This window comes from Lepidochelys kempii, chromosome 13, assembly GCF_965140265.1.
Source record: "Lepidochelys kempii isolate rLepKem1 chromosome 13, rLepKem1.hap2, whole genome shotgun sequence".
NCBI lineage: Eukaryota > Metazoa > Chordata > Testudines > Cheloniidae > Lepidochelys > Lepidochelys kempii.
The window spans coordinates 4,246,955-4,271,998 of record NC_133268.1 but is presented as its reverse complement, the minus strand read 5'-3'; the positions used below and the strand labels follow the sequence as shown (position 1 = coordinate 4,271,998).

Below are 25,044 nucleotides of genomic sequence, written 5' to 3'. Positions count from 1 at the left end.
CAGGGAGAGCGAAGCAGGGCAGTTGGTGCTGGCAGCCCGAGCCCCTCCATCCGCAGGGGAGCCAGCTGCCTGAACCCTAGCGCTCCACACAAGACTGGCAGCCTGAGCCCCCGGCTGACTGGGGCCAGGCAGTTGGGGCTGGCAGCCTGAGCTCCTCCGTCAGCGGGGGAGCCAGCCGTCTGAACCCCAGCGCTCTGCGCGGGGCTGGCAGCCCGAGCCCCAGGGAGAGCAGGGCCGGGCAGTTGGGGCTGGCAGCCTGAATCCCGGCAGTCAGCGGGACCTGTAGCCCAAGCTCAGTTGACTGGAGCGGTCAACGGGGTCCGGCAGCAGAAGCCCCACGGAGTGCGGAGGAAATTTAAACTTAAATCCCTGGAAATATTCATTTTTAGGAGGGGTTTCATAAGATTTCACAATTTAGTGAAAGGGGTTCGTGGCCTGTTAACGTTTGGGAACCACTGTACTAGACTGGTTTTTCCTGCTTTGGTACCTACTTTGCTTTGGTAGAAAGTATGTTCTGCTCTGTGCCTCAGACGATATGATGTACTGAGCTCTTTTCTGCTGATTCATTGCAAAACGAAATTGTCGGCTCATACCCTCATTCCACCAAGTTCCTTTTGGTTCCAATCTCTCCTCTTGACAGGGGCCAGCTCCTCCAATTTTGAAGCTGCATGCAAGTTCCATTACCTCCCATGAACTTTTTGTGCAAAACTGACCAAAGTTCCATTACCTCCTTTGGTCAGTTTTGCACAAAAAGTTCATGGGAGCATACCGTATGTATCAACTGATGTTTGCTAGTGGCTGTTATAGGGAAGTACTAGACTGGAAGTACCAGTTCATCAGCTGAAGCATACCACAGGCAGAGGCTTCTAGAGGCCAGAATGACGTACATTACACAGAAGTCACCAGTTTAGGCCTCCCTCCCAAAATTACTCTGCTAGTTGGATATTGCCCTTGATGGGTTCGTAACCTTTGCACTTACTCATTTAGATTTCTAAGTATAAATTCAGGACCAAAAATTCACGTAATTTGTTTCCCAATGGAAAGCTTTATTGACAAATTTCCCCAACATTCACCTGTAGAGAGAAACAGTTCAATATTTAAGCTCCAGCAGTCCCCCATTTAACTGACACTGTTTTCCCCACATTGCGGGTAATTTCAGCCACAAACAATAAAACCTGGTAAATGACACTCTACACTCCACCTATTTCCTATCACATCTGCCTTCTAATTTTTCATAGTATGCTTCCCCCAAACACCTGCAAAATGGGGGAACAAGCGTGGTTATTGAGGTTTATGATCAGCAGACTAAAATGTCAAAACTTGCTTCTCTAAAGGGCAAAAAAAAAAACTTATCCTAGAGGAACTCAAACCACAGAAACTAATTTGATATGTATGTAAGCAAACCTAAAGACCTGAGTAAGTCCCACTTAGCCTCTAAGGCACAGAATTGCTCACTCTAGGTTTTTATGCGGAGGCACCTTTGCCTAGAATAAGATCAGGCCACCATTGGGTAACCTTTCATTCTACAGCTCCTGAGTGATAGTGTCGGACAGCAGAATAGCAAAACATCCAGACGCTTGAGCAATAAGTTAGTCTCCAGGATTCTCTGCAAGTACTGTAAACAAAGATTATGGGTGGAGATATTAGCCAAGAGAATGTACCATCAGATTTAGGACCCTCCAAACTGAACCACCTATACAATGGCAGGGTAGAGACAGGATTCTCCAGTACAGTGCCCACATTGCTAGAGACAGAGTTTTGTCCTTTTCTAATCTGGCCACACTGCTAGCTGCCTTCAGAGCTTCTTCCTTAAAGGACGATGAAGGCATACACCCAAGAACAGAGAAGCAAGTTTTATACACTCAGGCAACAGAGTGCACCAATGAAATGAACACAATAACTGGCACATAGGCATGCTGCTACTATTGTATGATGCAAAACTCCAGTGCTCCAACCCCAACTTTGTAACCCTCACATTTCTCTCTATATAAAAAGATTATAAAACAAATAAAGCATAAGGTGATGTAAGGCTTGCGATTCAACTTCAGCGTCCAAGGTATTATTTCCCTATATGATGCTAAAGCTCTCTCACTTAGCTTTTATTTTTGAAGTTCATTGCATTTAAAAATAAAGATTTTAGTTCTGTTAAAGCTAGAGCATTAGTGTAACAACTAGGCAGTTATTTCCTTTTTGGGAGCCCAGAGAAAATGACTGTTTACCCCATTCCCATCTTAATGAGAGAGAAGATTTTCAATGCCTCTCAGGCCCTGCTCCTCTATGGTAGTGGGAGAGAGCAGTGATGGGAGACTGGGAACTACTTCTCTTCATAGATAATTTAGAACAGAGGGCTGCTGCCAGAAATTGAAGATTTGTGTTTCCCATGCAGTTGGCTTCTTCCATATTTGCTCGTCCCACCCAATCTTGCCTACTCAAACAGCTTATCACTGAGTGAGAAATGCACGTGTTTGGCACCAGAAATGCTATTTCTGGACTAGGCTGAGTAAACTCCATTTTACCTGCTCTCCCAAAAGGACAGCACAGTGATACATTTCATCTACAAACTTTAGTGTAAAATATTTGTGTACAAAACATTTTTATTTTACTTGACTCCAGCAGCAATGTCTGTGTATGGATGTATGGATACTTCTCTTCAGAATGGGAACTGCCCCCTTCCTGTATTTGCACGCTGTTGCGAAGAACTAGTGGGGCTCCTGCAGTTGTGCACAGCCGTGCAAAAAGCCACACTGAGGGGTTAGAAAGGAGCGTTGTCCTGGGGGGACTTGTCACCAGAGCCTGTGGGGGAGTGTGGGTCAGTGCTGTTCTCCCTGCTGCCCACCACTTTGGACTGCAAAAGGAAGAAAAGTTGTTGAAGATGACAAGAGAAGGACACTGGTCTTGTGTCCTCAGTGCAGACAGTTAGCACTTCTCCAAGGGGTGTACTGACATACAGTAAAGTTATTCTCCCCCCATAATCTATTACCAATTGTTAGCCTTAGAGACTGCACACTCTTAAGAACAGGGGCCCCAAAGTGCCATTTACCCCGGAAGTTCTCTGTAAGCACTAGAGCCCCTTTGACAGGTTTAAGCTAGTTTCACACAGACTGTCTTGCATGGGGATTTGCTTATCATGGGAGTTTAGCAACAGGAGAACAGACAGTTACCTTTATGGTTCCAACTCGGTCTTCAAATGACTTGAAGGTCGTAGAGTTCCTTGAAGGAAAAAAGGCAATGTAAAGTCAAAAGGGGTAAGCTACTGGAGCAACTGGTTTTTAGTTTGAATTGAGTAGGCTGAGAATATCAAGCCTGTGAAAGTTCCTTGGCCATTCAAATGCAAGAGCACCACCACCCACAACACACCTAAGGCAGTTATCACTCCAGTCATCTTGCCATCTTCCTGCAAGTTAGGGTTCACTATCTCTAACTAGCCAACTGCATTAGACATGCTATACTTGGCATACAGCAAGGTCTGGAAGGCAGATATTTATACCACATTGTATTTTTCCCATTGTTTGAATAAAGGCCACTCAAGCTAAAAACCTAAAAGACAGGCTGAGTTCCATTATGAGTCAACGGATTACAGATTAGGTAAGAGGGGAAAGCCTCATAGACAAAGGAGTGGTTTCTCGTTTATGTAAGAAAGCCATGTTTTTAGTCCAAAGGGGAAGCTGAACATTTTAGACAGGCTTGAAAAAAGTCTTTCAGCTTTCTACATTACCTACTATTAAGCTGAAAAGGAAGGGCTTCTCCGGAGCAAAAGAGATTAACGGAACATTGAGAGTTATAACCCAACAAGAATACACGGGACTCTATTCTCTGACCACATGACAGAAGTAGTCACTTATGTCAGCGGGAGAGATGTGTGTCCTTTGGTATGAGAAATGAACCTTAGAGGTAAGCAAATAATTTTAATTCACTGTTTGATAAATGCACCCTTTACACCTGATACACAAATGTTTCAGGAGTAGTAGTCTGTATTGAAGAGTTATGATTTAGCACATATATCATGGGGAATTGTTCCCGCGATGGACTGCAGTGCACAAGCTCTTCTAGCAAGAACATTCACGAGAACAGAATTCAGTTTCTGTTCCTAGACATTGCATACAAGACTCATTTTGAATATTTGCACCCATGCAACAAACTTACCTGCTTTAGTATGCCAGAAATGCAAAAGGTGCGAGTACAACCAAAGCAAAATTCATCTAAGAACCTGAACAAGTGAAAAGGGTCTGCACTCTTTGCCCAGCTCTACTCCCATCATACAGTTCATTCATCCCCATGTGTGGGAATGGAGATTACAGTTTATACCAGATTCTGCTAAATTCTGAAATTTAGCTAAAGTTTTTACTAGAAAATGAGCAGCTTTAAGGATAGTTTTGACTTGTAAGATACAGGATTAAGCTTCTCAACTTTGTGGAGATTACTTAAGAGTGGAAAGGATTTGTATTGCTAACTCCTATGAAGATGAAAACACAAAGGCACATTTCTGTTCAGGGAAATTATACTGTCCCAAACAAAAGTAAACTCATGCAAAGGAGGCACTAAGGGAACATTTTTCTTACATGTTAAAACCAGAGCTTCCAATTAAACATTTTATTGTCAAGAGAAACCAGGCTTTTTAATCAGTTTGTAATTTCTTCAGTAGCTAGTGATCATAAGGGTAGTTAAATTTTGGAAGAGGTTACATGGGGAGGTTGTGAAATCTCTTGCATTGGGGGTTTTTAACAGGTGAGCAAACACTTGTCAGTGATGGTGTACATACACCTGGTCCTGTCTTAGCACAGAGGGATGGACTAGGTGACCTTTTGAGGTCCCTTCCAGCTCTATACTTTTATGATTTTACCACATAAGGAAGACATTGTTCTACTGCAAAAGTCAGGGTATTTTGGCATGCTGGACCATTAGCTTGTAAACCAGGGATACAGCGGGAGGTCAGAGAGATGTCATCTGCACTACTAGTTACAACTGTATTGAAATTCTAAAAAAAGGATCATAATTCTCTTTAGGGACCTTTGAAAGCCATAAAATTGCAATTTGAGTTTTGGCAGGGTTACAACACTTCACTTGACTCCTCATTAAGAGAGTCTAACATAGCCACTAATAAACCTATGCAACAGGCCTCAAAGCCCTGAACTAGAGGGGCTGCAGGAGACATTACCCCACAGTGCACATTTGAGGTCAACTGAAGGAAACAGTCCCAATACACAAAATGAAAGTTGAATTTAAAGGCCCTAGAAGTGGGTTGGAATTAACTACGTCTCCCACTCATCCCACTTTTATAGACATTTCGTACGTTACCTCATCGCTGGCATACTTATCGAATGGCGAATGGAATAACTGCTACTCGGAAGCATTAAAAGTGGAGAAGGAAGAGTTAGACAATTCAAACAGACATTGGGAGCATATGAGGTTAGGTCTTGCACAATTTCCAGACACGTACTGTACCCAACAACATTAAGGCTGCTGCAAATAGCTGAGGCAATAGAAGTAACCCACAAAAGCCCCTCTCTCCTGCCCTTTGACACACTGTAGTCCAAACTAGTTTTGTAATTATAGACTAGTTAGCCTGAATATCTCTAACTCAAGAATGCAAGATATGGACAGAGTGAATGGTGTTTAGAGGCTTTATGCTTCAACTGCTGACAGATTTGCTTATGTCAGTACAAAGAGCCAAACCTCCCACAGAAAAAAGTTTAATTTAGGAAAAGCTTTTTAAACACCACACTATGCCCAAGAATATCCAGAAAAGGCATCTGGCCCAAGATCCAGGACTAGATTATTTTTATTTGAGAGAGAAGAGATGTTGCATAGGCACCACACAAAAAAAGAGCTGACAGGGTCTATGACTGGCTTTCTTGCACCAAGTTACTCTGTTACTCAGGGTTTAATTTTAAGAGGCAGGATATTCCCAGAATTTAGGAACAGCAGCGAGAAGTACAAGACGTATGCAGCGAGCCTGAGAATGGAACCGCACTGAGCTGTCAGCTTTCAAATAAAAAAATCTGCTGTAAACTGCCTACAGCCCCATCTACACTACAAATATGACCAAGTCAAGGGACTCAATTACAGCACTGCAATTATTTATGTTCAACCCTCTACCAATGGCAATCTCATTGTAAAGCCAGTCCAGGGGCATCTGTTGCAACCAAGTTCCCTAACTCGTCTGTATTACCAGTGCAGATGGCCCCACAGGTCAGCTCTAAGTCTGCAGTGCCCCCTGGAAAGATTAGCAAAAAAAATAAATAAGCCTCCTCTTTTAGCACCCCTGGAAAGCACCTTACCTAAAGGAATGCGAGAAGGGATGAGCCCTGGAAGAACCCATCGGCAGCAGCAGGAGAGAAAAGTGAAATGTTAGTTAGGCCCCCGTGTCCAGCTGACTGCCCCACATAGCTGCCCATAAATCTTGCATACAAATGCCTTAGACAGAAAGCCCACCTATCTACAACAAAATTTGCCTCAAGAGGGATTAAGAAAAGCTGCCCAAGACGTATTTCTTACCCTATGATCTTATATTATGTGAACTGAGGTATGAAGTTTTGCAAAGATCAATAATGGTACTGTCTGCAGTAAGAAGTTACAGCCAGATCACTGCATATTCCAGCACTACTGAATCTAGCCCCTGCCACAGAGCTGTGTTCACACACTCAAGCCTTGTCTTCATTAGAAAAAAAGGTTTTAAATCCACAAGTTGTCAACACTTGGATTTTACCAAGGGTTAGCAAACAATGGAAAACCCACCTCTACCCCCTACAGTGGCCACACCCTAAGCTTTCATTTAAAAAGCTTTGCTAGCCTTGCTGTTGTGAATACTCCTTACAGGAAACAAATGAAAGCCAGGGCACTGTTTTCTTCCTGAGTCTGCAGACATGGCTGGTGAGGGCATGATAACAAGAACTGTTCATCCTTACTATAATTTATGCCACAATCCCAAACTGCCTTCCACCCATTCTTGGGTGCCAAGTCACAACTACTCCACCCCCCAAGACTAAACTATCCTATCCAGGCCCGTGACAGCTTCTACAATGGTTACATGTTGCCAATACAAAAGAGTCTAAGGCATGATGAGAACATGGAGATGGCGTAAAATGAATTTACAAAGAAACACCACTGCGGCTACTCTGATTTCTCTTTCCATTTTGTATTATTTAAACGTAGCTGTCAGAGCTTCATCCTTTGCAGCCAGTGCAGGAGAAACTAAGTAGTCTCGCCACACACTTCAGACAAAAACTTTCCATGGAGAACAAGGGGCTCTGATTACACCAAAGCCCAAGAAGTTGTGGTTTTGCCCCCAACATATATTAAGGCTCTCTCTTCAACAGCTAGAGCCAGAGGCAAAGCCAAAACATTGGTATGTTTGAAAGTCAGAGTTTCTACAACTCATTCCTGTAAAAAGATTAACAGCTTGGACAATATACACAAACATGCACCACTCCCAACATTGTATGTATTACCACAAGCACAGCTCAGCCTATTTAGCACCTAAAACGGAACTTTTGAAGATCTATTTGTGCTTTTTGTAGCCCTTTTCCTTCTTTGATAAAATGTCTCCAGATTACATAAATTCAGGAGCTGTCCTGCAGCCAATCATCAGCTCAAAATAATATTTAACAATCAGTATGCTTGTAGTAGTAGTTACAGTAGCAGACTCCTTCAAACATTGAAATGAAATGTATATTAGAAAATATACATTCTGAAAATTATCCTCTCTAATGAGGAAGATGGCATTCCCTTAAGATTAGTTTACTGAAATTATACACTACAGTAAAATGCTGTAAGGTAAGAATGCCTGAGACCTGCATCAACAGAGAATGCAGAGATAACAGAGAAAGCTAAACTGGCTAAGACTTTTGTAGCTTTAATAGCAATGCTGTACACTACTTGCAGAACACCCATTCCCATTAGTTAAGCTAGCCCCCATATGGACTAGTCTCAGAGATTAGGCGGCTGGGGAAGATGTAATAGAGTAACTAGCAACATCAGTCCTCTTATACATAGACAACTTCAAGTACCACAGGTTAACTATTGAACATGATGAATTCTAAAGCTATTAGATTTCAGACAATCCAGCAATGCATGGCAACTAACTGATGTACTGAAGATGTCTCCCAACACAAGTTATTTTGATTCTATAGTGGCAACGTTTTATACAAGGGAATTGTGACCAAGCGTTCTGCACATTTATGTTGTCATTACCCCCTTCTAGCATTTTTCAGTAGCTAACGAAGGCTGACAAACAGTCTGCAGTGTCCCTTTCCGTTACCTCAATCCTTCCAGCAGATGGGAAAATAAATGTCTGGATCCTTTTCTTATAACAAATGCAGGATGAAGGGACAATCAGAGATAAAGCCCCAGGAGAATTCTAACAAGCAATTACAGTTAAAGGCTAGCACCGAGATTCACTGAAAACAAGTAACATCTCACCCATTCAGAGGAAAACTGCTCACTACAAGAAACCAACCTCACTCACTGTAATCTCTGATCACGTTTCGACTACCAACAGTTTACAGTTCTATTTCAAGGGAACATTGCTACTGAAGACTTTGCTCCAAAAAAAAAAAAAAAATATATCAATTGAATCTGTGTTGAAAGTCTCAGGACCGTATTTTTTCCCTGAAGACAGCAGAGAAGTACAGACAGAGAGCAATATAGGTGTACACACACAACAGAGGAAGACTGGAAGAAGTGTTATTAAATCTTCACAGGAAAGAAGCAAAGGTTACTTTCATCTATTTTCCACTATAGGGCCATAAATCCACAGCAAATCCTGCTGAGTTATTTGGTAATGCTTTGACTGATGTTACATATTTCTGACAGAGAAGCTGCCCACAGACCCACCACTTTGTCTTCCAAGAAGGAAGTGCTAATGGCACTAATGTAGGGTGTTTCCACAACCTTAGTGCTGCACGTTTAGACAGGAAATTCAGGAGTTTCTTTAATGTAAATTACAATGAACGTGTGCCTTTTTCTATTCACTTTTTCTTGCTGAACTCATACTACGCAGCCTATGGCTTCTGATGGGGCCACTGGCATTGCTCTAGGAAACGTAAGGTTACAGAGTTAAATAGAGAACTAACAAGTTCACACTGCTGAACAAATAATATTTGTGCACGCTTTAGTCATGCCAGGTTCATGGTAGCACAAATGCTCCCAATCAGACTGTGAAGGGATTGTGCTTGGAGGGGACAGAATTCACACACTTCTGCCACAGCTACCACATTTGGTAGGTAGACCCCCACATTTATTATGCACTTATGACACTGGCAAAAGGAACCACATTTTGCCCATTTCAGTCTGCTACAGCATTAAAATAAATGGGAGAAAAAAAAGAGTTATACAAATTGCGGTGTCATTAGTAGGAAAGAGGAGTCAAATGTACACTAGAAAGGTTAGAAACTGGACTAGTTCTCTGCCCAATTCACACAAGCTGGGTGCTACTGAAGATGTGCACCAATATCTGCTAGTCCAGGAATGCCATGTACAACTCAGTGAGAGTAAATTTGGAATATCCAGTACTATGATCAGAGATTACATCAAGTGCTTACCACCTGGGTACTCCCAGCCACAGAGGAAAAGGACAATCTCTGTGAAGAATTCAGAGGAACAGCCGTGTTAGTCTGTATTCGCAAAAAGAAAAGGAGTACTTGTGGCACCTTAGAGACTAACCAATTTATTTGAGCATGAGCTTTCGTGAGCTACAGCTCACTTCATCAGATGTTTACCGTGGAAAGTATCGGTATACACTGTGTGTATATAAAGTCTGCTGCAGTTTCCACGGTAAACATCTGATGAAGTGAGCTGTAGCTCACGAAAGCTCATGCTCAAATAAATTGGTTAGTCTCTAAGGTGCCACAAGTACTCCTTTTCTTTCTGTGAAGAATGAGAGCTGTGATGAAGCAACTGCCCAATCTGAATTTTGTCAAATGTCATGTTTAAAGACAGTTTTATTTTTGAACCAAAAAAGTTATTCTAATAAACTAGGCAGCTGTGTATGCAGAGTCCAGGGAAGAGTTGATATCCTGCAAAAAAACTCTAGAGAAAAAGTTAAATACTGTATTTTACAAGGTATCTTTTCTGTACACTGTCATTAACTGTCTGGAAGACTTCCAACATCATCTTTCCCCATTATGTTTGGCCCATGCAAGACAGTTCTGGCACAAAATGGAGTAAGTGGGTTTCTGCTGTTCTAACACCTTAGTGCAAACACTTTGATCACAATGCTTTTGCTCTGACCCTGTATGCAAAGTACAGCTTTACAAAAAACACACCATGTAACTCCCTTAGGACTAATACACATGTAACAGAGTTTAAGAGCAATGGCTGAAGTCATCCCGAGACTCTTTTCCCCATCCCCCCTGGAGGGGATTACACTCTACAATTACTAGATACTAGTTTTGCATGAAGGTTCTGGACTACATATGACAGGTTTCAGAGTAGCAGCCGTGTTAGTCTGTATTCGCAAAAAGAAAAGGAGTACTTGTGGCACACCTTAGAGACTAACAAATTTATGTGAGCATAAGCTTTCGTGAGCTACAGCGTTCAGCATCCAATGAAATGAGCTGTAGCTCACAAAAGCTTATGCTCAAATAAATTTTTTAGTCTCTAAGGTGCCACAAGGACTAAACATGATCACATTTAGTAATCAGCCTTGCAAGACCTAGGCAACTAATACTCAAGCACAGGCAATAATAATATTTAGAGATGAGCTAAAACTGCAGTTGTTCATCTGAAGACCTTTGAATTATTTCCACTTGAACCACTGACTCAAATCTGCCCTTATGGTTTGGTTTCCCTGTTAGACACCATACTGATGGGTGCAATATGGGCACTTAAATCAGAGCAAGCACTGCACCTAAAGCCAAACAGATAATTTTTCAGTTAAAGTGTGGCTAAAATCTAAAGAGTTTTTTTTAAAACCAGTCTGAACCCTAGTTCTAAGCTGACTTTGAACCTGAAGGGAAGGCTAAACCTTATACAGATTTGAACAGTACCTCTTTGATGCATCTGAGTTAGAGATATTGTCAACTTAAGTTACCTAGGAATTCTCTTAGTTCAGTGAAGACTGTTAACTTGGAACTTCCCTTTGCATAGCTACGAATGCAAAAAGCACTGGGCTAGTACAAGAGAACTAGGAACTGACTAGTTTAGCCATCCAAGCCAAGTGAAATGTTAGAAAAGATTCAGCAGAAAGTGAATCACCAGAGTTTCATAGCTCAGTTGAAGGAATTCATAAAGAAATTAAATTACTTTGTCAGTATCCCTTTGAGATAGGTGTTTTATTGACTGATACTTCCTGCCCTCAAAATCAGGTCAAACCAATACTAGATGGCACTTACTGAAATCCTGAGTTGATCGCACATGAATGCCTGGGAATGCCTCATTTCCTAACTTGCATTATTTCATTGTTTATAGCAACCTCAAGTCATTAGAGATATTTATGAGGTTAAATATCCCCCATATCTAAGTGAAAGACAACTGAAATACAATTGGTTTTGTGCTCCAATGGCTAATATGAACACTGGCTTATCCATAGTTTCTAAAGCCACCTTCTGCTGTCCCAGGGAGCTACCTCCTCGGCTACACGGTGAGACATTAGCAGCCTTCCTGGTACAGTAGCTAATACAAGTGTCTAAAACTTATGCAATAATTTAATATTAGCTTTTACATCTAAAGATGTGAGAATTTTGGGTAAGTGACATTAATTTAGATCTTTAAACAATTCCTCCTGTTCCCTTTCACCAAATTAGTGGGTTTATAAACCTCTGTAGTTACTGAACATGGAAAGGAAAAGTTCTAGTCCATATTAGTAACAAACATCTGGACTGAGTCACTTCCCTTATTAAACCCCCCCTGCTCCCAATACCCATTCCCCACTGTGCTAGGTAGTTGTGCCCATCAGCAAGGAATTTTAATTTTCCATACATCAGAGAACTGACGCATATTATTTTCGTCCACTTTTCTCCATCTTGAGGTTCTCTACATCTCTGATGGAGCCAAAGAGCTAGACTCTATTTTAACGCCAGCATAAGAAGTGAGAAAATGGAGTTCCATTTTCCTGCAGAAGAACAGAAAGGTCTCCCCTCAAATCTTTTCAACACCACTATTCAAAGAGGATGAATGAGCTGCAATGAAACAATATGGTACTTCTTCCCGGTATGAGGGAGACTACAATATTTTATCAGTTTGTGGAACAAGAGAATCAGATATTTAAATGTTCTGGGAACTGCTGAATATTAAAGCGATAAGTGTTACCAAAGACAGACCTCTCAGAACACTGCTGGGGAAAGCGATAAAGAAAGGATTCCTGAGAATGAAGCTCTGACCAGAAATAGCTTAGAAAAATATGTATTAAACCCTGAGCGATATATACCGGGTCACAGGGAACAGCTGTATCAGATTAATTTTGCCATTAACTGCAGTGCACAGAACTGAAAATGGAAAAAAAACTAGGCATGCATTCCAGATTTTTAAACCTCAACGTTGTGTTAATCCTGGACTCCAGTGCTATAGCGAAAGTGGAACAGAGCTCTTACCTCATGTCACCAAGTTTACGGCTGATAACAGAGCCCACATTGGAAAGGGCAGCTGAAGTCTTCTGTCCTGCCTGGGACAGGGTTTCCTGAGTCTTCTTATAACTAAGCAGAAAGAAGTTGAACAACTGAAGGTTAGTGGGGGAAATATTACAAGCAGCAATGTGAGCAGCACCTGCCAGCATTTTGGAAAAGATGCCGAGGCAAAGAGAGCGGGGCACTAGGTTAGCAAGTTGCACTGACATGGCTGAAAGCTACTCTTCTGGTCTCATATGTACTTACGGCTTTGAATCTTAGCAAGAAAATGCAAGTAGATTTAATTTATTTCTTCATATTTACTCTATATTTTTTACGATGTTGATATTTTAGTTTCTCTCTAACCATTAAATCTGATTAACATCGGATATTTCAGTGAACATTTCGAAATTTCCAGTTTGGGATTTTTTAAAATGCTTATAGCTCCCCATTCTTCCTTTTCTCCTTTTAAGGAAAAAAAACTGCCCCCTTCAGTATTAAGTAAATTGTTCTCATAAATAAACTTTCAGCCTTGAGTGAAGAGAAAGCATTTTTGTTGCAGAATTCAGTATGGAAGAAGAAACTGGTAATAGCGACATGTTACAAAATAGATAAGAATTGCAAGAATGAGCATCACCTTTGCAATTGCAGCTTAGAACCAATAGCTAGAAAAGTTTCCAGTCAGTTACCTTTAACCACAGGTAAATTAGAAGTCTTGGACAGCTTTACATCAGTTTGATTTTATACATATTTGAAAAGTTCATAAGAGGGGTCAAGAGAAGAGGCACTTCAGAGCCTTCCTATTTCAAGCCATGCTCTGGGACCACAGGTGAACAAATACATGCTAAGCCACTTGCACAACTGCATCCTATCCAAGTTACTCTTGAGTTGGCAATTAGCATCTAGATCTACAACAACTTCAACTTGTTAGAGAGAAAAAAAGTCAGCTACATACACCAACAAGAGAATATTAAATTTGGGGTAAATTAAATCTGGGTTTTCTGGCTCCTGAATATTTAAGCCTGAAGTTATCCTTCTTACATAAACTGTGCTAGAGTATTTTGGAACAGGATGTGTAAGAGTCACCCACAACTCTCTCAACCCTCAAATACCAAAGCAAGAAGCAACAAGTTCAAGTAGACAATTTAGGCTGACAGTTATTTCTCTCTCTCTCTCACTCACTCTCCAGATGGGAGTGTGGGAGTGAGAACACAGTGGCACTTTGAGCCAGATTCCAAGAAGTCCTCTTAAACTATGCTTTTTTAAGCCCAACAACCCACATTCTGTAACATGAACAGGCTCTTGACTCAACTACACTAGTTACTGCACATGCCTAGTACTTCACAAAGCTCAGTAATGAACCAACTTTACTTTTTCACCCCCCAGTCCCAACAAAAATGACTATTCATATTGTGTAATCTAGTCATTTGCCAAATTCATGCCCCCCAAATTCAGTCAACAAAGACATAAAATCCGCGGGACATTGGATGTCTAACATCCAAGTCTTCCAGCTTCACTCATGATCCTTCTCCACAACACAATTTGTTTTGTAAGAAGTGGTGGTAATTATATGATTTAAGGGTGAGAGATATGTATTGAATGCTGTTAGCTTTAACACAGGCTTTTGGGCATTGTTGCAGCTAATGAATTTACACCTGACCTGCAGAGTCAAAACTTCCTTGGAATACAAGGAATTCAGGCCCATCCCTCCTGGGTACTGGGCATCTCCCCTGAGCAGGCTGTCACGCTGTTCAGTAGTGCTATCCAACAGAACCGTGACAAGAAATGAATCACACCACACATTAATTTTTGGACTCCAGTAATGCCCATAAATTGAGAGGCCTTAGGCTCCAATACAGGTTGGGACAGCAGGTTGCACATATTAATGAAGACCAGTACTATGGCAGTGGACACATATGCAATATTATACAAACTTAAATTGGCCCCATATTTCATTTTTATGAAATTGAGAGCACGGGGAGCATTCCACATGTTTAAGATGTAATCTTCCTTTTTTAAAGTAATGCTGCAATGTTTGGGTTTCCAACACTGCAGCATTAGGAATCTGAAAGTAGATCCAATTAACAAAAGTTAGAGGCATCATTAGTTTCCATTGTCCCAGCTGACAGAAATGCAAGAGTAAACAGAGTGTAATTAGGAACAGGAACATTTTTACCGTTAACCCTCTAGTCATAATAAAGCTTAACAAACGACTTCAGTAGACTGCCTCCAGTAGGGACAACTCCATCCTCACTTAAATAAGGGCACGTCTACACTTTAGCTGGGGGCCTAATACCCGTGCTAGCGCTGAACAAGCTCAAGCACTAAAAATAGAGCGTAACCACAGAGGTGCAAGGGGCTACCCATCCCGAGTATGGGCGTGTCCAAGAAGCTAGGCACACATTCAGGGCAGCTGGCCCCTCTTGCTGCAGCTACACTCTTCAAGCTAGTGCACTAAAATTATCAGAGCTAGTACGGGTATGTCACAAGCTGGGAGTTACAAGCCCTGCTCAAAGGGTAGATGTGCCCAGTTACACCCCACCCCACGTCACACAAGCCAGAGAAAGATGGCCTTGCACTGTACTATAAACAGGTCAAAGCCAGGCACTGTCAGATCAGCAGAGAGGGGAGCAATTCCTAGAAGAGAGGGCAGGCCCTTTAATAAGTACACTGTCATCCCCCTTCCCCACCCCAATCAGTTATTTAAATATGGGAACTACTACCTTGAGAGCCCTTGATATTCTTAACAGCTGAGGTCAAAGGCAAAAAGAGAGGCAGGTCTCTCAAAGAGCCAGGACTCAACCTATACAGGACTTCAAAGTAAAAATTTTATTGTACCTGGAAGTGACCAGAAAGCAAGAACTATTGAAGAACTGGTCCAATATGTTCAGTGCAACTGACCCTGCTAGGCAGCAGCAAGTTACAGCTAGTGCAGAATGCAAATGGTCTTAAAAGGGAGAACACATCAGATTATTGCTATCTGCAAGCCAAAAGCATGAACTACTGTAGTGAGGTATGGATCGTGAAAACAGACTTGCAAATTGATGCTATATGCTGCTGAAGGGAGGTAGTTTTGCATATGTCAGATAGGTATCCAGGAGTATCAAGGATGTAAGAGCACTTTTGAACTGCATACCTCTTGGACAAATCCCTTCAACACAGCGAAGGCTTACATCTAGACCCATAAAATCCTCCCTTCTCCCACTAGCATCACCTCCCCCTTGCTTGCTCCCATCCAGCTACCAGTGTGAAAGACAGAGAAAGCAAAAATCACAGAACGTCTACAGCTGCCACTGACAGTTCTCTCATCTGACTAAATGATTCTGCAATCTCCCCCACCCACCTCATGTACACATTAGACAAGTGCACCAGCTTCTACCCTCTCTCCACATTGCATGCTTTGATTAGATGGCAAACCACGCTCTGCATCAAGGACTGGAAGCTAAGAGAAGCCTCTCAACAATGCACAAAGGATTTCTCTTCGAAAGTGCTATAAGTGTCATAGGTTAGGTCTTTGTTTTCAGTTCAGTCAGGAAGCTTGTAAGTTACGCTGCCTAGCAGCTCACGCAGTGGTACAGCAGAAGAGTCCCAAGAAACCTGGCAGGAAAAACAACCTTGTATTTCTTGAATCTGACTACTGGCATTTATTTAATCCTAGATTGAGGAAATGGGAATTCTGCACTTGTTTCCCAGAATGCCCTAGGAATATCACTTTTCATCCCTTCCCACTTTATTTTAAATTTGTGTTTAGCTTGCTAGAGTGAGACAAGGCAGATGAGGTAATATTTTTAATTGGACTAACTTCTGCTGGAGAGAGAGACAAGCAAAAACTTGTCTCTCACCAACAGTAGTGAGTCCTATAAAAAAAATATTACCTCAGTCACCTTCTCTCTCTAATATACTGTGACCAACACGACAACAACATTGTCTAGCTTGCTAGCATTCCAACTGCCAGATAACATTCTTTGCAGTGCCAATCCAAGCAGGAAGACTGGCTTACAAAAACTATTTTAGGTGTAAACAAACAGCTCTTGAACAAGCAACATAGGCAGGCTTCCTACTGCCGTTTTCTGCCATTTATTATCAATGACTGCAAGGAAACAGATCTAACAGGAAGTTTCTTATTCTAGGAGAACACACCCATGGACAGAACTCTGATTAAATGCTACCAGGGAAAGTTATTCACTGACTTAGGTCATAACTAGCATTTAAAGAACAGTGCTCAATATCACCAAGTAACAGAACAGCCAGGGTTTACTCTCATTTTGTAATACAAGTGGACAGTCTACTTGGAAAGTAGAACCCCACACTCTGATAAGTTCTGATGTTTCTCACCCCCACACAGTCCACACTGTATTACACAATGAAAAAAATCTTCCATTTGCTCCCATGACAGGAAGCCATCTTTACACTGACACACACACTGGCAGTTAATATAATTCAAGTTACCAGAAAAGAAACTGAATTCCATACCACGAAGTACAGAAAGGAGTTCAGCTACAAGTGACCCATGACCTACATCTGCCTTTATCTAAGCAAAACAGGAAAATTAAGGAGATCCTACCGACCTCTCATAATCTACTCAGCTACAGTCCATTACAAATGGAGATTGCATTAAAAATGTAATAAGCAGTTTGAGGGCTACGGATAATTTTTATATTATATTGGTAGCATTTACTCCAGAGAAAACTTCAGTCAGCTAAGCAGAAAAAAATAAAAAGTAGTCTAATTTAATATTCAGCTCCAACCAAGGAAACAAATTATGTAAGAACTCCCACAGTCAAGCTACTGTGCAAGCAGGCAATTTTGGCCATACTATGACAGGCAGCAAGGCTATTATGCAAGCTAAGCAAAGTTTATCTTTAGAAGACAGTAGTTACTAGGATTCCTGAGGAGTGAGATGTAACAATTTGCTTAGATATGAGTTAAGCTCACAGGTTAGACCCAGATTTTACTGCAGCACTGTTAACACCCTAAAATTAGCATGGAAAGGAGGAACCTCAACCCAAAGAAGGGATTGCTTAACATCAGAAGAGTGATTAAAGGGCTATTTGAGATTGACAGACAGAATACAATAGCTGTGGGGTTCGTAAGCTTTTAACATTTACTCGATGCTCTTAAAATGGTGTACTGAATGCCTTGGAAACTGAAGCCATATTGATTCTGAGATCAGACACCAAATAGGAAAAAGTGCATGCTGCATCACAACAACCCATTACTACCCCTCACCTTGTCTAGGTATTAGATAGCTCAATCTGTCTCTTCAATCCATGGCTTGTCAGGTCAGACTGACAAACCCAGTGCCAACTCTGAAGATGGTCAGAGTGATACGGATCCCGTCCACCAAAAACAGGAATGTATCAACTCATTTCTCCCAGGTCAGCAGACAGATGTTGGAGGGTAAAGATGTCACTACTGACCACAGTTGGATTTACATCAGTGACTTGAATATGAAATGTGTATTGATTGCAGGGGCGGGCAAACTTTTTGGCCTGAGGGCCACATCCGGTTTCCAAAATTGTATGGAGGGCCGCTTTGGGGAGGCTGTGACTCCCCAAACAGCCAGGCGTGGCCTGGCCCCCCGACCCCTATCCAACCCCCCCCCTTTTCGCCCCCTGATGGCCCCCCCGGGACTCCTACCCCATCCAACCCCCCTGTTCCCCGTCCCCTGATGGCCCACCCCCAGGACTCCTGCCCCATCCACCACTCCCTGTCCCTTGACTGCCCCCGGACCTCCTGCCCCTGACTGCCTCCCACTACCCCATCCAACCCCTCCTCTCATTCCTGACTGCCCCCCCCCCGGGGCCTCGCCCCCATTCAACCCCCATTCCCGACCCTCTGACCGCCCCGCCCCCTATCCACCCCCGCCCCCCACCCCGAACTCCCTTGCCCTCTATCCAACCCCCCCGAGCACCAGTGGCTGGTGGCGCTAGAGCCAAGCCGCCCAGCTGGAGACAGCCATGCCACCATGCAGCTCAGAACACCCGGTCAGGCCGGGCCCTGCAGCTACGCTGCCCCAGGAGCTTGCTGCCCTGCTGCCCAGAGCATTGGGCCAGCAGCGCAGTGAGCTGAGGCTGCGGGGGAGGGGCCCGTAGTTTGCCCACCTCCGATTTATTGGGTAAACATAAAAGGGTTTTGTCGGTAGAACTTTATGGGACTAGTCAAAGCAGAAAATTGTTAGCTTAGAGCAGAGAGTTAGTGACAATGTGCTTTTTTGAAAGGTGGTTTACACTAAACGTTAAAACACTCACGCTTCTGATTGGGTTAATTTTTCATTCCAGTCCTCCAGTGTGCTGCTGGCTGAAAGATATCTACAAATACAACGGAAATTAGAAAAGGTGCCAAAGCTTTCAAGACAGATGCTCTCCTTCCTGGACCTTCCACATAACTAATGCCTCTAGATGTTTAAGGAAACAAGTGCTATTCCCATGTGATAGACGGGGGGAGGGAATGGCTATTAGAGGAAAGAATTATAAAACACTTTGTTCTTTTAGATGTGGGCAAACATCCAAGCCCAGGTTTCCTCTTTATTCAGATAACTGTTGATGGCAAAGAAATTGCACAGATTTAAGCTAGGAGATTTAAGCCAGAAGATATCAGGCCAGTTCAAAGTTGTACGGTCTGCCACTTTGCCTCCTATGGGGAATCACTCCCTCCCCTCCACGCACTATATAGCGGCTACACTGCAGCATGGTATAGCACAGAGCATAGGAACCAGGAATTTGAGTTCTATTTCCAGTCTGATACTGCCTTGCATGACCCTGTGCAAGTCATGTAACTTTTATCTCCATTTCCTCATCTTTAACAGGAAATTACATAAATCCAAAAACTTACAAGATCTCAATCGCTAGACGTTCTACTACATGGCATAACCTACATTATTTTAGAACTAAGATCAATGAATGCCTAAGACAGATGACCAAGTAACTAGAAATGCATTGTAAGAACTACTGTCTGCTAGTAATTGAATTTCTACCACACCACACCAACTAAAATTCACAGCATTCTAACCTATACTCGCATCCAACAGATTAACAAAAGGCCCATATTTGTAAACTGTCAAAGTCACACGAACATGGTAGCAGCTACCAGTAGCTGACACATACATGCCCAAGTTTGTTTGGCCCTCATTCCGCCTAGGACTGAACACATCCAATTATCTTGTCTACCTTTGTGGCCAGAAGAATAGAGTCAGTCAGCTGGTCCCCAAAGTGTTTGCTATGATTTTTATGGAGTGAAGGGGAGAAAGTACAGATTAACTTTAAAACAGGAAATGCAATGTTCACTCTGATACGGCATGGGACTTCATTCACACTTGGCCTAACAAGGGCTAGCTGACAGGCAACAGTAATTCTTAACATTTCATACTTCATTTTATGTAAAGTGTGTCCTGGTAACTGACTGGAATTTTACTTCAGCTATGGCAACAGACAGCTAAAGAGATGACAGCAATATCTTTTGCTTCCATCATCTCTGCAGCCGTTGAAAGTCAGGTACATTGTTAATAAGCAAGAGCCTTGAACAGGACTTCACTGTGCCCCAAGCATACAATCAACCCCTTGATGCCTAAAAGAACAATAAGCAGTACAAATTGGAGAATAGCGTGAGGAGCAAGTAGGTGGTGCTGATGACCAGAGGAACTCACAGTTCTGACTGTGTCACTTTCTCATTCCATTCTCCAAGTTTCTCAGATGTTTTCGTATAACTAGAAACAAAAAATCTGATTAATCATATTTTAAAGTGGGAACATTTTCATAAGGATAAGTCATCACTTTTGAGATTTAAGTGACATGTTGAAACCAGCCAATGATCAGAGACTGAGGGGAGAAGAAATGGGGAGCAAGATGTAGAGCAAGAAAGTCCTTCCCCACATGATGGCATTATCAGTCAGTTCAGATTCTAGTTATAGTCAACATGAGAACACTTATATTGGATAGGGTTCCTCTGGTTGCAACGCCTCCTTTCCCTCTTGATCATATTCCTAATGGCAGTCAATTGTGGTGCTCTTAACTCACCTCGTTTGCATGTGCTTCGTACTGCCAGACATAGGAAAAAATCTCAGTCTCAACACTAGTAGTGCCAGTCAGGGATACAGATAGTCTGGAATGACTCATTAGGCTGTCTAAACCATGACCTCACATCTTTTCATGAAGTTTAGGTGCCTCACTATATTCTGTTCCTGGATGCAGTTTGCTGTAAGTAGGGCCCTACTAAATTCATGACCTTGCAGCCTCCCAAAACTCCTTTTTGGGTCAGGACGCCTACAATTACAGCACCGTGAAATTTCATATTTAAATAGCTAAAATCATTAAATTTACGATTTTTAAAATCCTCTGACCGTGAAATTGACCAAAATGGAGCGTGAATTTGGTAGGGGCCCTAGCTATAGGGCTCAAAAATTGGTGACCTGAAGCAGGGATTGAGTAAACTGTGGTTTTCTACGTATTAGAAATGCCTTGTGCCCTTCCCTCTGAACAGTGAGGCTTTGTCTACACTATCACTTTTGTTGGTCAGGGATGTGAAAAAAAGCAAAAAAAACCCACCCCAACCAACATAAATTCAACCAGCAAAAGTGATGGTGCGGACAGCGCTATGTCAGCAGGAGACGCTCTCCAAGAGGCATAAAAATGTAAAGAGATTAGACTGTTCTGTTTAAAAAAGGAGAGATCTCTGCAAGTTCTTTAATAGCAAAACTATTACGGAATGATTCACCTGAGCTCACAGGAGTGATATTCCATTTAGGATAAAATAAATGGGGCAGCTGCAGCAATGAGATTTAGAGCTCAATTACAGTTTGTTTCTCTTCACCTCTGTGCGTCATCAGGTGAGCTCTACTGAGCATTACATGCACTAGGCCATATGCACTATAAAACCAATTCCAATCCCTGCTAAAATATGAAATTAAGAACATTAAGCTTAACCAATGGAACACAGATCCCCATTGAGCCAACATACTGGTTTACATTACAAATACTGAATAATAGTTAGCATTTCAAAGTTTAAAAAGAAAATACTTACTCCAGGACCATTCCAAATGATCACGCCTCTGAACTATGACATGCACTCATTAGAAAATGCTTTACCCAAATCATTTCCCAGATAATCACAAGTGACAGATTTCTGGTACTTTTTGCTTGGCAGTCACATTTTACTATGACAAGCAAATATTGTGAGTTTCTTTACCCTCTCTCCACTAAGAAAGTCACAGAGCAACCTCACTGGCAAGGAACTGCTTTTTACAGAGAGTTATATACATATATATGTTTGAAATCTTTGGCACAGGGAACACCTACGCATTGGAGACTTGGACATCATGCCAGCTCTTTGACAGGTTCTGCTTCAGCCCATCAAAAGTGGTCAAACCCAGTTTTCTCTTCAGCTCTCCACAGTGCCTCTCTTTGGCAGCCAATACCTGACGTAAGGTACCAATTTCCTCTTCCACCTACAGGACAGGTTCCCAGTTAGAAGCATGCCTTAGTGTTACAGAAATTCAGTTTGATCACAACTTTTAATTAAGTGGTTAAACATGGAAAAATAAGCAATTTTTCACAGCTCGCTCAATATAAATCTGATATATTTATATACTGAAACTCTGCTAACAAAAATGTGAGAAGAAATCTAAATTCCACAGACACCAATTAAATTTGATTTTAAAATTTTAGACAGTTTAACTTAAGTATGCCACTGGTAAAAAAAAATTGGAGGTTAAGTTAGGAAAATTTCCAGAAAAATAACCCTACTGGGCCACTTAATGTCACAAAAAAGTAACAGAAGCCTTTTCTAGGGCTGGATCATCAGTTAACAGTAGATTCTATTAACAGACCTGAAAAACTGCAGAATCCTGCATACAAGGAAAATGGTTTGTTTTTATAATTCTGTTTCTTTGTTTTTATTAAGAAACTAAGATCCATCTTTTTCTGTGGTTTATTTTCTGGTTTCAATCCTGTTTGGCATCAGAACTGTAAGCGTCAGAAAATAAGTAGCGGCAGAAGGAAACAAATCTTAACAAGCCACAACTCAGTACCTCTGGACTACTTTGCATTATTGAAATTGCGTTCAAGTCAAACAATCAGACTAGGTTTCTACAGTGAGTTCAGAAACTACAAGAAAACAGCTGTAGCTCTCACTTCCTGTTTTGTTTCAGGTGCAAGTTAAAGAGGTCACCTTCATTATTTGCCCATTCACATTTGAGTGTAAATTTGCAAACCCGCAATATCTTAAAAGCTTTTAGATCCAAAGCCATTGCCTATAATGGGAAGGAACATAAAAAGGAACTCCATGTCCTCATAATTCAAGGGTAGTTTCTCCCCCACACTCCACCTGTTTTCTCACTCTAAATGGAGCTTGACGTTAAATGGCTTTTTGTTTAGCCTCAGTTTGGGGAAAAGCATTTTCCTTGTAACTTTGATGTCAGGAAAACTCTGATACAGGTGCTAAGTGCTGTAGCAAAACCAGAAGGGAGAACATGAAATAAAGCATATTGTTAAAGTCTACAAAGTTAGCAATTAATTTTATTCTTCAGCAGTGAAATGATGGATTTAGATTCCAGAGGAGAGATTAACATTACACCATCGCTGAAGTGTCCCTTAAGCTTTCTTACAGCGGATAGAATTACCACTTGTCTCTTTTACTTCTCTCAGATATAGAGGCACAATCTAAACAGAAATGGTAGCACCATTTTACCTTGGCAAGCTCAGATCTTAACTCCTCTTCCTCAGCTTCAGTCAGCCCCTCTGGTGCAGAGGTCCTTGCACGAGCAGTATTATCCACGGGTACGTCTGTCATGGTATCCGACAACAGACCTTTGTTGGGAGAGTTAAGGTTGATATCTGTCACAGACAAGAAGCAGAATGTGGAAAAAATAAGCTGCTAGCAAGCAAAGCATGTTATGCAAGCAGATGTGTCCAGAGTACATACAGATGGAGTCCAGGGGAGAAAAAGAGGAAGAGAAACTTCTCATCTAATAAAAGACTTAGCATCTTTCAGAAGTATCAGAAGAAAAATTTACTTGTCAAAAATATTTTAACAGCTCCTTGGCCTAAAGTAACACATTAATAATCACTGAGCACATGCATTGCTAATACACAAGGCAGGGTAAACAAGGTGCATCTCTCTACACAGGAGTGATAAGCTCTGGATCAGAAGTCAATTATAAACTGGGCAATCCATCGGAACCTATAACACATCAGAGAGAGACGGTCCTGCAGGGAACATCTGTGCCAATACGTCCCCTGAACTAGCTTGAAGCATCTCTCTCATTTACGGAATGTGTATAAGGGAAGGCAACAATTCAGCTTCCATTTAATTAACAAGTGTCATGACCTCAACTAGTGGTTTAGTGACCTACATGCACTACACTGCAGCTGATACTGTTAGCATTGCAGAGGCAAGAACCTTTGAAGCCATTCCAGCAAGCGTGCTCTCTAGAGCAGCATGGCATCTACAGACTGACAGAATCAAACCGTAATTACTACAAAGAATGGAGTCAGACGCCCTCATTCCTATAATTGCAAATACATTTGTTTATAGCCTCATCCTCCATTTCTCAGTCTATTAAAAATAGGGGTGGCTCCAGCTCCAGGTGAGTTTTCTAATGCATGAGAAATCGTAGAAGTTAAGACATTTCCTCTTCCACAGAGAGTTCAGCCGTGATTCTTCCGGTCTAGTATCTTCTAGACAGTATCTCTTGGGTTTCTGCCTAATGCCAGACAACATAATCAGGGTAATATCAGACACCCCCTCACTCAGCCAGGCAGGGGGATGGGCTTCCCCAGGGGAGGCCTTCTCCCCCGATCATTACTGCCCGGGGCGGGGGCTCATCTCCAGCGGGACCACGACCGTGGCTGCCAGGTTGCCGGCGCAGCGTGCTGCAGGCGGAGCAGCCCTCATACGCGCCCGCGACAGGAACAGGAGCGTCCAGCCCTTCCTCGCTCAGCCCCGCCCCGGGCGGCAGGTAGGGAGCCAGGCCGGGCCTCAGCAGCCAGCGCCCAGGCACCCCGACCCGGGCAGGGGAGGCGGCGGCGGCATGGCACCCTCCCCCCCCCCAGTCCCCCTCACCCACCGAGACCCGGCCGAGCCGCTACAACCCTGAGAGCAGGCGCCGCCTCAGCTCGGCCAGGGGCGCCCCAGCTGCAGCCGGCCCCCCCCCGAGCCCGCGAGCCCCCGTCCCCAACGGGCGCCCCTCCCCTCAGGGCGCGGCGGCCCCGGCGCAGTACCCTGGCTCGCGCTCTCCATCTCGGGCCCGGGCCCGCTGAGCGGCTGCAGAAGGGGAGCTGCGCCGCCGCCGCCGCCGCCTAGCACGCAACCCGCCGCGCGACCCCTCAGCCGCCCGCTTCCGGGGAGGCGCGGGCCCAGCACGTCATCAGCTACGCCACGTCCCCGGACCGGAAACGGCCGCTTCGTGGGTGGGGCCACGAAAGGGGTGACTCGGGCGTGGTGGGCGGGGCACGGAGCAGAGGAGCCGGCAAACGTCATGGGTAGGGGGCGGGGCCAGAAGGCACCCGAT

General features: G+C 42.9%; 1 protein-coding gene across 9 annotated transcripts; it reads right to left on the bottom strand.

The window, feature by feature from the left end:
• Positions 1-1,016: 1,016 nt before the first annotated feature.
• TPD52L2 (TPD52 like 2) lies at positions 1,017-25,013 on the bottom strand. Of its 9 annotated transcripts, XM_073308927.1 has the most exons (11): positions 24,755-24,842; positions 24,057-24,237; positions 23,223-23,341; positions 21,833-21,981; positions 20,185-20,244; positions 18,791-18,850; positions 12,528-12,629; positions 6,279-6,305; positions 5,296-5,337; positions 3,162-3,210; positions 1,017-2,845 (listed from the first exon to the last, which is right to left on the bottom strand). In XM_073308927.1, exons 2-11 carry the CDS (start codon positions 24,079-24,081, stop codon positions 2,753-2,755), a joined length of 726 nt encoding a protein of 241 aa, XP_073165028.1. In that variant the 5' UTR covers positions 24,082-24,237; positions 24,755-24,842; the 3' UTR covers positions 1,017-2,752. The 9 variants fall into 9 exon arrangements, with proteins under 9 accessions (XP_073165028.1, XP_073165027.1, XP_073165029.1 ...); XM_073308926.1 differs by lacking the exon at positions 24,057-24,237 and having other exon boundaries at positions 23,223-23,368; positions 24,755-24,858; XM_073308928.1 differs by lacking the exon at positions 24,057-24,237 and having other exon boundaries at positions 24,755-24,858.
• Between the last annotated feature and the right edge of the window lie 31 nt (positions 25,014-25,044).

Bases quoted from the DNA above. Each gene is read 5' to 3' on its own strand.
- TPD52L2 (XM_073308925.1), bottom strand. From the start codon at position 25,013: ATGACGTTTGCCGGCTCCTCTGCTCCGTGCCCCGCCCACCACGCCCGA. The intron at 21,982-23,222 runs GTAAAATGGTGC...CCTGTCCTGTAG, and splicing joins TAAGATCTGAGCTTGCCAAG to GTGGAAGAGGAAATTGGTAC. The intron at 3,211-12,527 runs GTAAGAGCTCTG...TTTTCCTTCAAG, and splicing joins CGTAAACTTGGTGACATGAG to GAACTCTACGACCTTCAAGT.